The 15805-nt window shown below is 41.8% G+C and overlaps 2 protein-coding genes across 3 annotated transcripts in view; both read left to right on the top strand.

Annotated features, from left to right (window-relative positions):
• LOC100303760 (myosin-8) overlaps window positions 1-4314 on the top strand; it is a 30051-nt gene extending 25737 nt beyond the window's left edge. For both annotated transcript variants that reach the window (XM_002718960.4, XM_070061389.1), the window contains exons 34-40: window positions 487-795; window positions 1408-1611; window positions 1862-1987; window positions 2074-2244; window positions 2424-2528; window positions 3054-3149; window positions 4042-4314. In XM_002718960.4, coding sequence (XP_002719006.2) covers window positions 487-795; window positions 1408-1611; window positions 1862-1987; window positions 2074-2244; window positions 2424-2528; window positions 3054-3149; window positions 4042-4191 — 1161 coding nt within the window. In that variant the 3' untranslated portion in view covers window positions 4192-4314. The remainder of the gene's footprint in view (window positions 1-486; window positions 796-1407; window positions 1612-1861; window positions 1988-2073; window positions 2245-2423; window positions 2529-3053; window positions 3150-4041) is intronic.
• Window positions 4315-10902: 6588 nt separating this feature from the next.
• MYH13 (myosin heavy chain 13) overlaps window positions 10903-15805 on the top strand; it is a 67095-nt gene continuing 62192 nt past the window's right edge. Inside the window, exon 1 of the mRNA XM_070059951.1 lies at window positions 10903-10950. Coding sequence (XP_069916052.1) covers window positions 10918-10950 — 33 coding nt within the window. The 5' untranslated portion in view covers window positions 10903-10917. The remainder of the gene's footprint in view (window positions 10951-15805) is intronic.

Genomic DNA, 15805 nt, shown 5'->3' with positions numbered 1-15805 from the left:
CCTCCCTTTCTCTCTCAAATAAAAATAAACATTTTAATTGTCAATTCATGCATATTTTTCATATTAAATATTTTCCATGAATTTGTATTGCCTCCACGTTCCAGAATGAACATTATGTATCCAGAAAAAAACATATTTTTAAAACTGATAGTTTTTAACACCAGGGAGATTAGTGTATCACACATGAATATTTCAACTTATAAAACAGACTGAAAGTTCGTGTTTACTATGCATAAACTTAATCATATAATCATATTAGTACTAGCATGAATAATATTTGTATAGCACAGGCACCTTTATTACCGAGCTGCCGTACCTAACCTGTGACAGAATAAACAAGAGTGACTACTGAATGGGTTCCTGAAAGTACTCTATTGTACTTTGTAAAATGAAGACAAACATATTAATAAAAGCTTGGTTCCCATAAGAACAGACTCCAAATACTCAAATGCTTTTTCATTTTTAACTGATCACTGTTGTGCTAAGGCGTCTCTTGAACACGAAGAGGGGAAGATCCTGCGCATCCAGCTTGAGCTGAACCAGGTCAAGTCTGAGATCGACAGGAAAATTGCTGAGAAGGATGAGGAAATTGACCAGCTGAAGAGAAACCACATCAGGGTGGTGGAGACGATGCAGAGCACGCTGGATGCGGAGATCAGGAGCAGGAACGATGCTCTGAGAGTCAAGAAGAAGATGGAGGGAGACCTCAATGAGATGGAGATCCAGCTGAACCACGCCAACCGCTTGGCTGCGGAGAGCTTGAGGAACTACAGGAACACCCAGGGCGTCCTCAAGGTAACAGAGGAGTCAGGCAAGTTACCTGTCTGTGTGAAATCATCCTTCTTCTCTCTTAACAAATTATACAGCCAATAGTATGAAGGTAGATAAAGTAAATCCACAAAGAACATAATATTTTTAAAGAAATTTCATGTAGAAGAACAAACAGAAGCCCAGAGATTAAGATTTAATATGAAAGAAAGTACACAGACTTTTAGACACCAGAAAGGTTTGAGGTTGAGAACTAGTGTTATCACTTACTAACTGCCTGATTTTAGAAAACCTGACCACTCTTTCAAAATAAGAACAAAATGACTCAGCTCACAAGGTTACTCTGAGGATCAAAGTAACTAACAATGTCAAGTACTAGGTAGAACACATAGAAAATATTGAACAGAGGATAACCAATAATGACTTATCAAAAAATGACCAGTTAATGGCAAAACTAGAAAAAGAATCTGGCTCCTGATAATTCACCCTCACCCTAAGCAAGTGGCATCACCACTCTCAGGCTCATTCAAATGATGGACATGTCATTTCCTGTTATTGGCACCAATACATTCTTCCAGCTCATCTCCTGGGATGTTGACATCCTTTTCAGAACATGAAAGGCCTTTTTGCTATAAACAGGAAACCCAGCTGCACCTGGACGATGCTCTCCGTGGCCAGGAGGACCTGAAGGAGCAGCTGGCCATCGTGGAGCGCAGAGCCAACCTGCTGCAGGCTGAGATCGAGGAGCTGCGGGCCACGCTGGAGCAGACGGAGAGGGCCCGGAAACTGGCCGAGCAGGAGCTCCTGGATGCCAGTGAGCGGGTGCAGCTCCTGCACACCCAGGTGAGATACCCACATCAAACAAATGTCAGTGTACGTCAAAAGTTTTTATCCATAAATCAGGTGGACACTGGGAGCATTTGAATGGGGACAGGGTTTTCAACCTTGCAAATTATTAATATTTTGTAATAAACAAATATTTAAAATTTAGTGAAATGTTGGTATCAGGTCTCTTGCATGAGCCAACACATAAACCATCTGTAAAATCCCAAGAGGGTACACTGAAAATCTTGTAAATTTCTATTTTTAACAGAATACCAGCCTCATCAACACTAAGAAGAAACTGGAAAATGATGTTTCACAACTCCAGAGTGAAGTGGAAGAAGTAATTCAAGAATCTCGCAATGCAGAAGAGAAAGCCAAGAAGGCCATCACTGATGTGAGCCGGATGAGCATTTGTTTCCTGTCACGTGTATGCTACTTGCTATCACCAGACTATTACTTCTTGATTCATTTGTTAACCAGGCAGCCATGATGGCGGAGGAGCTGAAGAAGGAGCAGGACACCAGCGCCCACCTGGAGCGCATGAAGAAGAACCTGGAGCAGACGGTCAAGGACCTGCAGCACCGCCTGGACGAGGCCGAGCAGCTGGCGCTCAAGGGCGGCAAGAAGCAGATCCAGAAGCTGGAGGCCAGGGTGGGTGTCTTGATCTCTCTGAATCCAAAAAGCACATTCCCTCTACCCTTCTCTCTTCCTATATATGGACTCCTGGCCTTGTCCTGGGGCTGGGGGACCACCACCCTACACCTTCCGTAAACCCTGAACTAATCAATGGCCCTCAGGACTGACTATGTAAGTATCTTTCTGGATTGCAGGTACGTGAGCTCGAAGGAGAGGTTGAAAATGAACAGAAACGTAATGCCGAGGCTGTGAAAGGTTTACGGAAACATGAGAGAAGAGTAAAGGAACTCACCTACCAGGTAAAGGGAATAGCTTTCTAGAGTATCCAGACTTCCTGCCCGGAGAGAAAGTGAAAACATCGTGACTATTTATGTTGAATTCACAAATAGATATGCATTCACTCAGTACATACATGGGGTAAAAGACATAGTTGCTTATCCAGATCCATACTAAGGAAGGTTTTCTAAAGAAAAATAGTATAAAAAAGAAGAGTATGGGTTTTAAAGTCAGATTAACAGGATATCAGCCCTGGGTTGGCCTCTCTTGCTTTCTGAACTTAAGTCATCATACACCCAAATTTTATTTTCCTCATCTGCTTTCTGAGGCAGGGAGGCAAGGATTAGAGGTGTGTGTGATTCCCTAAGAGAGTGGCTGCACACAGTAGGCATTTAGCCAGATTGGCTGCCATTAATCCTATGCAGGAAGCCTTGGAGTTGGTCAAGTGTACTCCTGCTCCACCTGCCATCAGACCAAGTGATTTGCTTTCCCACTGTAGCATGTTTATTTCATGGGGTTGAATGCAGTTCATTTTCTTCCAATTTCAGACAGAGGAGGACCGCAAGAATGTTCTCAGGCTGCAGGACTTGGTGGATAAGCTGCAGGCAAAAGTGAAGTCATACAAGAGACAAGCTGAGGAAGCTGTAAGTACCTTTAAGACAATGAGGAAATAAGCAGATTTCCTTTGGGGGTAGAAAGTGTATTAAAAGATTGAGTTAATGAGAAAAAAAGGAGACAAAGTAAGAATCTACTGCTTGTATTTTAAGGGGAGCGATTTTATAAGTATGGATTTATTCCCCAATTCAGATTATAAAATAGGGCTTCAAGAGGAGATATTTTTATTATGAAGCAATTTGGAAGGGCTGGAGATAAAAAGAATGTTCCAAATTACTCACTTCACTTGATAGCTGCAAAGAATATACAGTAGAAACTAATTAACACCCTGATAAACATTCCTCTCCCTCGGGCCATTCACAAAATCAAGTGTTCTCAAAAGCCAAACATTAATCTTATGGCAACTAAATCATTCACTCACTACCAATGCAATCGGCAATGGCTCTTTTCCCTGCCTTTGCTGTAGCTATTGAGAGAACACATTGGAAGATTCTCCAATTATACTTTTCCTAATTGTCCCCACCCCCATTCTTCTACCTCTTACCTTTCTTTATACACTACAGCAAAAGTGTAGTGTGGCAAAGAAAAAAATCTTTTTTTGAGATTTTTCCCCCCAAAGGTATAATTTGACTTTACACTGGCTTACTGAAGTCCATAAGGGCATGTGAGTCCTTTTCTACCCAGGACATCCGAAGACAGATGCATGGGCTTGACAGAAGGCTATCTCCTCCACTGCAAAATTGTTTCCCCTTTCATTATTTCAAGTAAAAACATGTAATTTAACTAAAAAATTCTATCTGAAGTCAGATACAGCAAATAAAACATGAGAAAAATATTTAATCAGAGGAAAGACTACTCCCTGGTGACAAGTACAAGGAGGACCACAAACTCTAATTCTCATAATTTCATCTCTGTTCTTAGGAGGAACAATCCAATGCTAATCTCGCTAAATTCCGCAAACTCCAACACGAGCTGGAGGAGGCCGAGGAAAGAGCTGACATTGCCGAATCCCAGGTCAACAAACTGCGGGTGAAGAGCCGAGAGGTTCAGACAAAAATCAGTGCAGAGTAAAACACCTGCCTAATGCAGCGAGTGACTCAAAAAATACACAAAATGTGCTATTTTTGGTCATTTGCTCTACGATGTTTATTCTCTTAATGTAGAATAAATACAACAGTAAATTTATAAATTAAATACAACTTGCTTTTTTGTTTTTATTTAATTATTGGAGCAGGAGAGCATGCCTTCTCTTCTACTGCCTCACTCCCCAGATACCTGCAACAGCCTGCACGGAGGCCAGAAGCCAAATCTGGGAGTCAGAAACTCCATCCGGGTCTCCCATGTGGGTAGCAGGAGCCCAGTTACCTGAGGTACCACTGCTTCCTCCCAGGGTCTGCATTAGCAGGAAGCTGGAGGTGGGTATTAAACCCAGGCATTTTGATATGAGAAGTGAGTGTCTTAACCACTAGGTCAAATCCCCATCCCTGGACTTTTTTAATTTGCAAAAATTATTTACTCTCAAATACAGTCCTCACGTATTTTTAAATATTATAAATGGCTTTGCAGAGCATTTAGTATTTTGTATTTCTATCACCTCCCAGCAGTCCTCTTCCCATTATCACACACACACACACACACACACAAATCTTTTACTGGGCTTATTTTTATGAAGTCTCTTTTGATCATTACAAATTACTAAGGAAAACACTCTCTTGAGGATGCTCCTCCAGACAGACCCATTCATTTACCCTCTCCACAAAAAGATATTAAGCATCTACTATGTGCAGACACTGTTCTAAATTCTGGGGGAATAGCAATGAACAAAAAATAGTTCTACCCTCTGGGAGCTGCTTTCTTCTACAAGGAAAGAAAGGGACTAAACAAATAAGGAATAACATAATGTGTCAGATGATCAGTGATGAAAATTACAACGTACAGGGGAGACTATGTTATAGAAAGCCATCAGGAAAGCCCTCTTTATTAAGAAAGCATTTGGCAGAGACCTGAAGGAAGCCGGAAATTAAGTCAAATGTGCACATGAGGCCAGAGCATCTGAAAGGAAAGCAAAAGTTGTAAGATTCAAAATAAAGCCACTGTGTCAATCCTAACAATGAATAAATAAATAAATACAGCCAAAGGTGACAAAGGAAGGGTTGTTAAGATGCGTGCCAGTTATTAACTCTCCCAAAACGCTCTACCAGAATCACGGCTTATACAGAGGCCACAGCAACTTTACCTAAGAGGTGCTTCAACAAGGACATCCGCCCAGCAACTGTCCGACCCTGAACTAACATCACCCTTGTTATTAATCACTGTGGCCAAAGACTCTCATTTCAAAACACCTGATGTAATCCTCCTCATTTTCACCTTTGAAAATTTCCCCTTACTTCAACCTCTTTAAATACACCCATGATTTACCATGTGTATTGGTCAGCTTTCCATCACTGTAGCTAAATATCCAAAACACAGGCATCTGAGAGACATTCAACAACCAAATTAATACTCAAACCATAGCACTGTGACAGACATATTCCCATTGCAGTGTTCTGCTGTTCCCAAATAAACATCATTATTCTTTGGAGAATCTCCCTCTGATTGCCTGTCACTTAGGTTGACAATTTCCTGGAAGAGGTAACAAAAGAAATGCAAAGTCCCTAAGATAGGGGTATGTTATAGCACATGATAGGGCCAGGGAGGGAGCCAGCATGACTGGAGGAGAATGAACAACACAGTTTGACATAAGAGGAATAGGGTAGCGTGTCAGACGATATAGGGCTCCAGGGACACTTCAAGGATTTTTGTGCAAGTTTCACAGGGTTTTAGGAGATTATTAACATTTTTAAAAGGATCTCTCTGGCTGCAGTATTGGGAATAGACTAAAGGGAACAAAGGTAGAAACCGGGAGAGTAGTTAGATGTCTACTTAAAAGAAAGCAAATGACAATGGCTTATACCAGAGAAATAGCATTAGGAGATGATGAAAGTGGATGGATTTTAAAATTACTCAAGGTAGTGCATTTGGGTAGATTTTTGGACAGAATAGGTAAAAGAGCAATAGGAAAAGGACAAAGGATAAGTTTTTGATAAAGTATGAATTGAGGGACATTCAACATCAAATCTCCCTCAAGAAAGTTTTTGATAGAGCATGAGTTTGGCCTACAGAAGAGAAAGCCATAGAGTAAAATTACAGCCTAGGCAAGACTGAGTTTTCTCCACTCCTGCTACCTTCTAGCATCTGCTCTCCACTCATCTCTCAACTCTCATCAGCCGCAATCTATTCCAGTATAAATTGTGCAGGCCATAATCTCAAATATGACTCAAATTAATAACAATGCTTTAAAACAAAAATGGAAAAAAATAGTCTCTCAAATTTTTGGATCAAAGAGAAAAATCAAAACTATAATCAGGGGCTGCCATTTGGCCTCTTAACCAAAGAGGCCCGTGTCCTGTATCTGAATGCCTGAGTTTCATTTCTGGCTCCTGCTCCTGATTCCAGTTTTCTGCTAATGCAGACCTTGAGAGGCAATGATGATGACTCAAGTAATTGGGCTGGATGGAAATCCTGGCACCTAGCTTCAGCCCCAGCCCAACCTCTGCAGCTGTGGGCATTTGGGGAGTAAACTAACGGATAAGAGAGCTGGCTTGTTCTGTCTCTTCCCCGCCCCCCCCCCATTCTGCCTTTTCCTTTCCCTTTCCCTCCCTCCCTCATTCCTTCCCTTCCTCTCTCTCTTCCCTCCACTCCTCACTCTCAAATAAAGTAAAAAAAAAAAAAAAAAAAAAAAAAAAAACCTAAAATCATAAAAACTATTACAAGTAATCATAGGACAAAATATCTGTGATCTTGGCTTAGGCCAAGGTATTATATGAAATACCAAAAGCATGAACCATAAAGAAAAAAGTTAATAAGTTGGACCGCATCAAAATGTAAAGTTTCTGCTCTTCAAAAAACAATGAAAAGATACACCACAGACTGAGAGAAAATACAAAGGTACTTCAAAAAGTTTGCATAAAGTTGAATTAAAAGGTAGGTCTATTTTGGTGCAAAAACATTTTGAAATCCATACATAACTTTTTTTATAATATGCAACTTCCATGAACTTTCAGAAGTATCCACATATGTGCTATCTATAATGCCCAATAAAACTTCACTATAATAAACAAATATAAAAATCCAATAAAAAGAAAACAAATATTTTTACAAAATATTTTAAAGGTTTTTTATTTATTTCTCTACTTATTTACTTATTTTGAAAGGCAGAAAGACAGAGATCTCTCATCTGCTACAACCCAGTATTTTATAAGGTAAAAGGTTTAAGCAAACATTTTGCTAAGGAAGATACACAGAAGACAAATAGGTTTCATTAAGAAACTACTGACTAAAACATAATGATACCACTATGCAGCTATTGTATGGCTAAAAGATTGTTAGCCAAGAGGTAGAAGATCTGGACCCTTTACATATGCTAGTTATAACAGAAAATGATACAAACACTTTGGAAATGGTTTGCCAGCTTCTTTAAAAGAAATTATCCATAGAATCCAATCCTTCCACTTCTACATATTTACCCAGGAGAAATGAAAGCATATTTCCACACAAAGACTTACACATAAATGTTAATAGCATATTGACTTCCAAGTTAGAAACTAGAAAGAACCCAAATGTGCATCAGCAGGTGAATGAGTAAACAAATTCTGATATATCCATACAATGGTAGAATACACTGAACAACAAGAAATAAAGTATTGACACACACACAAAAAGGTAAATCTTAAGATAATCATATTGACTGAAAGACTCTCAAGAAAAAGTACGGACTGTGTGAATGATTCCAGTTAAATAAAATGCCATTTTTATTTACAAATTAAATTAAGTTCTAGGAAATGAATCGTAGTGATAAAAAGGACTTTAGGAAAATATTATTAGAATATTGCAAGCCAACTTTTAAGGCAGAGTTAGAAGTTTTGACAGGAATTGCACTAAACCTGTTTAGCTGCATCTCTACAATCCTAAGTCTTCCAATTCATGACTACAATTTGTTTCTCCATTTATTTAGATCTTTGATTTCTTTCATCAATGTTTAATAGTTTTCCATATACAAGTCCTGCACATTTTGTTAGAAGTACATTTTTTTTTGAAATTGTAAATGGTTTTGTACAGGTGCTCCTCAACTTACAGTGGGATTATGTTCCAATAAATCCATTGTAGTTGAAAATACTCTAAGTTGAAATTGCATTAACTACACCTGCCCTACAAACTACCATAGCTCAGCAACATAGCACACAGTGCAGAATATCAGGTGTTTCCCCCTTGTGACCACAGGGCTGATTGGGATCTGCACCTGCTGCCACTGCCTGGCATATCAAGAGAGGATTGGACTCCGTAAGCCAGCCCGGAAAATGTCCAAATTCAAAAGTAGAATTTCTACCGACTGCATATTGCATAAGCACTATTGTTCAAGTAAAAAATCTTCAGTAGGACCATCTGTAAGTCAGGGACTGTCTGTAGTTAATATCACAAGAGAATTTTCAAAACATGTTCTAAAAGAATACAAAACACAACTTAGACACTGATATCCCAAACATGTATCTGTTTAAGAATACATACAAACATGGGGGCAGGAGGGGAATGGTCTGAAAACCATTTAGGCAGGGATTATCTCTATGCTAAAATTTTACAAGCAGACCTTTGGGGAGATGTTGGCCAAAGGATACAAAGTGACAAGTAATAGGAGGAATAAATTCAAAGATCCTATTATCTGGCATAGTGACTATAGTTCATGATCATATATTGTGTTCTTGAAAAACACTGAGTGGATATTCTCATGACAAAATGATAACTATATGAGGTAATGCATTTGTTAATTAGCCATATTTTAGTCATACACAATATATATCTGACAGGACTTCAAAAAGCACATAGGAATTTTGAGATCCACTCACAGTTTATTTTAAAACTGCATTTTCCATGAACTTTTTGAAGATCTTGCATATACTTCAAAAATATGTTATGCACAGTAAATTCAATTCTATATATCCATTTGGAAAAAAAAAGAAATCTGTATTTTAATATCTTTGATTCTATTTTTCAATCTTGTATTACTTCTGGATTTTTTAAGGGTCATATTTTTTAAATACATAGAATAACATGCCTCTTAAGATTTCATATCCACTTCTCATCAAAGACATGGCTGTAACTGACAACAGCAACGTGAAGAGGAGAGGGTCACTTGATGGGTGAGCCTATTAACACAGCTGCTAAAAGCTGCTGCCTTTCTTCCAAGCTTTCACTCAGGATTAACATTCCAGGGCTAACACCCCAGCAGCTGTCAGTGAGCAAACTTAACCTCTGCCTCCTGGCTGTGGCAGAGGCTGGGGCACACGTGACACGTATCACTGTCCGCAGGCACCTCCACGGCCGACCTCACCAGTCACATTTTCCTAAGTGGGAAGCCGAAGGCTCTGTCGTGGGCAGATCCTTAAGCCGTACTTAAGGATGGAATTTACCAGCCTGAATCCTCCCTCCTGGCTCCCGGGGCCACCAAGATGCTGCTTCCGGAGGACAGGAGGAAAAAGCAAGCCTCTCCATGACGAAGGAGAAAAACACCCGACTCAAGGCCTGACCTCTCAGGAGGGCGGCCTACTTGCTCAGCTACTCAACTCAGCTCGGGCTTGCGGCTCGCTCTTGGGGAAACTGAGGTACAGCGCAGCATGAGGGCTCAAATTACAAGAAATTCTCTCAAAAGCATGGATGGCCGGAGGCAGCGCTGTGGCTAGCGGGTAAAGCCACCGCCTGCACCGCTGGCATCCCATATGGGCGCCGGTTCTAGTCCCAGCTGCTCCACTTCCGACCCAGCTCTCTGCTATGGCCTGGGAAAGCAGTGGAAGATGGGTCAAGTGCTTGGGCCCCTGCACCCGCGCGGGAGAGCCGGAAGAAACTCCCGGCCATTTGGGGAGTGAACCAGCGGATGGAAGACTCTCTGCCTCTGCCTCTCAGCAACTCTGTCTTTCAAATAAATAAATCTGAGAGAGAGAGAGAGAGAGAGAGAGAGAGAGAAAGCAGGGATGGGGAAGGTAGTACCTTAGGGCCACGGAATCATTTGTTCCGCTATTTTGAACAAGTGTTCAATAGAACCCCGCAGATCTTAGTACCCGAACTTGACTTTGCATAGTATATAATCTGAGACACAAAAATAGGCCAATATATGCACTGAAAACTTCAAATGGGATTCAGTGACGTAAGAATATTCCAAGGTTTTCCTCGCGACCCAATCCCGCAAGGACCCTGCCTTCAAATTCCCCCTCCACGCCCGATTTCACACCCTCCCAGCACACAGTCCATGCAGTTTCTCTCTGGGAATGAATCGAATAAATCCCTCTCTCTTCACTCGCAAAATCTGGAACGCACACTTACCCTGTGGGCACCCAGTTCCGGCTCCAAGCCCACTCCGACAAGACGGGGTGCACTTCCGGGGTTTCCTTCCCGCCACCGAAGCCCTCCCATGATGCCCTGGGGCGCACCGGAAGTGTCTTCTCTCCTCAGTATCTTCCACAAAGCGCCGTGCTGCTGTCTCTTTGGTGTCCATTCTGGGAGCCACCGCCCTTACCTGCCGCTAGCTCAAAGGCTCTTTGAGAGAACAGACTTTGTATCCCCAACGTCTGGAACCAATGTCTTCAAACGCCGCTTTGTGGAATGAGGAGCAGACCTTCCACGCGGATGGTCTTACGTTCTTTCTGTGTGACAGAATGAAGCAATGTTGTGTGAAAAGAGAGCAGGTCCTCCCGGCATGACGTCACTGAAATGTGGCCTCCAGGAAAAGCTGATCTCATAGAAGTAAGCAGTGGTTAGCAGAGTCGGGGGAGGAGGATGAGAAGGGAAGGTTGAGATGAGGTTAGTCTTCCAGGTACAAAATGGGAGAAATAAATGCTGATGTTCTAGTGCACACGAGGGTAACTAGAGTTAATATAATATGATCTGGCCAGCGCCGCGGCTCACTAGGCTAATCCTCCACCTAGCGGCGCCGGCACCTCGGGTTCTAGTCCCGGTTGGGGTGCCGGATTCTGTCCCAGTTGCCCCTCTTCCAGGCCAGCTCTCTGCTGTGGCCAGGGAGTGCAGTGGAGGATGGCCCAAGTCCTTGGGCCCTGCACCCCATGGGAGACCAGGAGAAGCACCTGGCTCCTGCCTTCGGATCAGCGCGGTGCGCCGGCCACGGTGGCCATTGGAGGGTGAACCAACAGAAAAGGAAGACCTTTCTCTCTCTGTCTCTGTCTCTCACTGTCCAAATATATATATATATATATATATATATATATAATATTATCTGTTTCATTGTTGAGTTCTTACCACAAAGAAATGATAAATGCAGGAGATTGTGGGTATGCTAACTACTCTGGTTCAGTATGCAAAGTGTGCATGCATCAAAACATCACGTTGTACCCCATAAATATGTAGAACTGTAAAGTGTCAAATAAATAAATAAATAAATGAAAAAGAGCAGGTCATAGAGCCAACACTGAGCACAGAATAAGGAAAAATGCAATGCCCTTTATAGTAACAGTTGATATTTACAACCCAGTCCTTACCCTTAATTTGCAAGGTTGTAAAGCTTCTGGCCCCAGAGCATCTCTGCCACTTTGTTCCCTCCTACTGGTTCGTCGTGCCCCACTGGCCTTTCCCGTGTTCCTGTACAGGCACCCACCTTGTAGAGTCTTTGCATTTGTCTCCTCCGCCTGGAATACCGTCTACCTTTGTTATGCTCATAGCTCGTTCATTCAGTTCACTAGATGTCTGCTCAGATATCTTCTCTTCAGGGCCATTTTCCCTGATCCACCTGTATGCACACCACACAGCCACTCTTTCCTGCAGAGCATGTATCACTGATTGATACTACATATCCATCAGATTGTTGTCAGTCCGCACATACACATACTAGAATATAATTTCCATGAGGACAGGATCTTTGCTTGGTTTGTTCTAACACTTAAAATCCTCCCAGTGCCTAGAAAGCCTTCAATGCATGTTTGATGAAAAAATGATGGACTGAGTGCTTGTTCTCACTGTGTTCCTGGCTCTCTGCTGAGCACCCTCTGAACTTTGAAATGAGAGGTTCCAGGTGCAGAATGCATCATCATTCTAGCTTGGTGGGAGATCTCAAACAGATTCTATCTAGCCCTGTCTTGAAGCCAGGCTTGAGGATTTTGCCATCATACCCCCAACAGTCTTTCCGATTCCTTAATGAATGTATCCGCGTTTGCCCAAGACTGTCCTGATGTTAACACTGAAGGCCTCAAGAACTCCCTCAATCCCCAGAAAGTAGGTAGATCACCCTACTTTCAGGTTTGATCTTTGTTTTTTATTGTCTTGAGTGTGTGGAGGAGGTGGGTTGACTTAGAGTGCCCTAGGCCATCTAAACCAGAAATAGGCTCTGTGATGTGGGTAGAATGGGAGAACTGATGGACAATGGACAAGTTGTGATCAGCTGGTGGGCTTCACCAGACAGCAATGTAAAAGCCATGAAAGAGGGGCTGGTGCTGTGGCCTAGCGAGTAAAGCCACCACCTGCAGTGCCAGCATCCCATATGGGCGCTGGTTCGAGTCCCAGCTGCTCCATTTCCGATCCAGCTCTCTGCTATGGCCTGAGAAAGCAGTAGAAGATGCCCAAGTCCTGGGGCCCCTGCACCCATGTGGGAGACCTGGAAGAAGCTCCTGGCTCTTGGCTTTGGATTGGCGCAGCTCCAGCCACTGGATGGAAGACCTCTCTCTCTTTCTCTCTCTTTCTCTTTCTCTCTCTCTCTCTTCAAGATTTATTTGACTTATTTTATTTGAAGCCAGGAGCCTGGAACTCATACAGGCCTACCACATAGGTGGCAGAGACCCAAGTACCTGGGCCTTAATCTGCTGCTTTCCCAGACACATTAACAGGGAGCTGGATAGGAAGCAGAGTAGGTGGGACTTGAGTCAGCTTCTTTGATAGGTGACACAGCAGCAGCTTAACCCCCTGCACCACAAAGCAGGCCCCAGGCTCTTCTCTTAAGGTGACCCCTACCTTTTTCTCCTTTGTCAAACTGTAATTTGATTCCAAATGGTACTCTGCCATGAATCCCTTAACTTAATTGCCATAGAACCCCATGAGTTAGTGATTATTGTGATCCCTACTCTACAGTTGGGGAAACTGGGCCTCAGAAAGTGTAAGTAACTTGCCTAAATTCACATAGTTTAGTTGGAACCCCATTGTTCTGACTCCCCAGGGCCATTCTTATACATTATCATAGAGATTGTAAGCTATACATTATCATGTAGATTTTAAGGCTATAAATACATACAAAGTACTTCAAATAGCTTGTAGGAAAATAAAACTAAAAGATAAGCTTATTTTGGTGCAAAAAAAATCCTGTTTTTCATAATATGCACTTTTGTATGAACTTTTTGAAGTACCCTCCTATTTTAACTGTGTCCAGCACAGGATACAGCTTTTTCCCTTTTTTTAAAGAGTACATTGAGACCCCAATGGTAATAGCTAAAAGTAATTTGTATGCTTTCCTTAATTCCAATAAGGCTGTAAGCTTTTGAGAAGTAACCAAAACACAGCTAGAAGACACACCAAAAAAATGATAAATGGCAACAAATCCTAACTGTTAACTCTTAATCAGTCAAGGTTATGAAGCCAGGCAGGAAAGTCAAGTTTCCTGAACAGAACTGACTGGGAGAATTTCTCCTCTGAACACAATGTTCCCAAGCTGACCACATAATCTATGTTGTTTTCAGAGAAGGATGCCTGGTTTGTGTGTAATTCTGAGCAGTGTGTATAATTCTGAGAACATTAGTGTCTTACAGAATCTTGCAAAGCCAGAAGCAGCTGTCTTGCAGCACAAAGACAGATTGCACTTGGAATCAAAGGATGTTTGAGATCTTTATCTGCCACTTACTAACTGGATAACTAAATCACCTAATCTCACTAAAGCTCTGTTTCTCACCTGTAGAAATGTGAAAAGTTTATCACCTTGTTGCCATTTAATGAAAATCAATTTAAATAATATGCTTGATGAATTCCTATCAACTTTTTGTTTTGTAGAATTTCAGTAGATACATGCCAGCAGTGATGAAGGTTGAGTACCTATTTGAAAGAGCTGAACTTGCTCTCTTGGGTGTGAGAGTAGAATGGGGAAGGGTCTGTTTTTACCTTAGCATGAATTAGATAACCTGGTAAAAATCTCAGCGTCAGGTTCTCTAAGGCGGGAGTTAGAGCAGGATCTAATGTTCTCATTCAAATCTTTAGCAATTCAAATACGAATTAGTGTCATTGACTAATGTACCTGTTCTGTGACTTTCACCCAGAAACTTGTGTTCCTGGCTGAGAAAGTCTTTGCTGCTTTTTGAAACTTCATCTGTTACATGAGCTCTTAGGTAGCCTGAGTCGTGAGGGTTAAGGCATGATCCTGCTATCAGCACAATTCCTTGCCCTTTCTTCTCAAGTAGCTTGAGAATGACCTTGATCGCACTTTTTTCCTAGTCTTTTCTGTTTGGCCTTGCTGCTGCTTTCTCCCCACTGCACCGTCCAAATCTACATTTCCTCCGAATGCATCTTAAATGGTGATTGGTAACAAGATTTGCTGCTAGGAAAATCAGGAAAATGTTTTCCTCCTCCTTAGCACCTGCTTCCTTCTTAATCCCTTGCCTTCAAAGCTGCCTCCCCCACCATCCTGCTGATATTAGTGTCAAGATCACCTCCCTGACCAATCTAACGCCCTGTTCCTTCCTGACCCTCTCTTTGGCTTCTGTGTTGTGTTCTTCATTATACCATGTTCCTGGAAAATGTTACCTCCCTTGACTTCTTTTGACACTAATAATAAAGTCGCCTTCACTTTAGAGTTGACAAAGTGATTTTGTAACAAACAGCAGAAAATTCTTATTCATGGAGCTCAGATTTGGCACATGTGGACTGATAATGTGAGATGGGAACTATGGATAGGGTGGGGTAAAGATGAGACTCTCAACACAAGAAACTCTTGCAGGTCATGGGTATGTTTATTTCCATTTATATAATGAGTATTTACATATATCCAAATTGAACACACTAAATATGTGCACGGGCAGGTGTTGGGCCTAGCAGTTAAGGTGACAGTTAAGACCCTGTGTCCCTTATCAAAGTGCCTGGGTTTGAGTCCCAGCTCCAGCTCTTGTGCCTGGGTTTGATTCCAGCTTCCTACTGTTGAAGACCCTGGAGTCATTGGTGATGTCTCAGGTGCTTGGGTTTCTGCCACCACATGAGAGAGACCTGGATTGTGTTCCCAGCTCCCAGCTTCAGCCCCAGCCAAATCCCAGCTGTTGTGGGCATGTAAGGAATGAACCAGATAAAGGGAGCTCGCTCTCTCTCTCTCTCTCTCTCCCCCCCCATATATATATATATATATATATATATATATATATATATACACCTGTGTCTGTCTCTGCCTCTCCTCTAATATGTGCAGAGGTTTTTTTTTTTTTTTTAAATATCAGTTACACTTAAATACAGTTGTGAGAAAGAAAGAGGTGGGAGAGAGAGAGAGAAAGGTAGAAAGAAAAGAAAAGAAAAGAAGAAAAGAAGAAAAGAAGAGAAGAGAAGAGAAGAGAAGAGAAGAGAAGAGAAGAGAAGAGAAGAGAAGGAACCATCAGATACTCCAGTCCTGAAAGACATATAAGGGGGTTTC

Source organism: Oryctolagus cuniculus, chromosome 17, assembly GCF_964237555.1.
Source record: "Oryctolagus cuniculus chromosome 17, mOryCun1.1, whole genome shotgun sequence".
Lineage (NCBI taxonomy): Eukaryota > Metazoa > Chordata > Mammalia > Lagomorpha > Leporidae > Oryctolagus > Oryctolagus cuniculus.
Note: the sequence above shows the minus strand (reverse complement) of the source record. Positions and strands in the feature narration are given on the sequence as shown.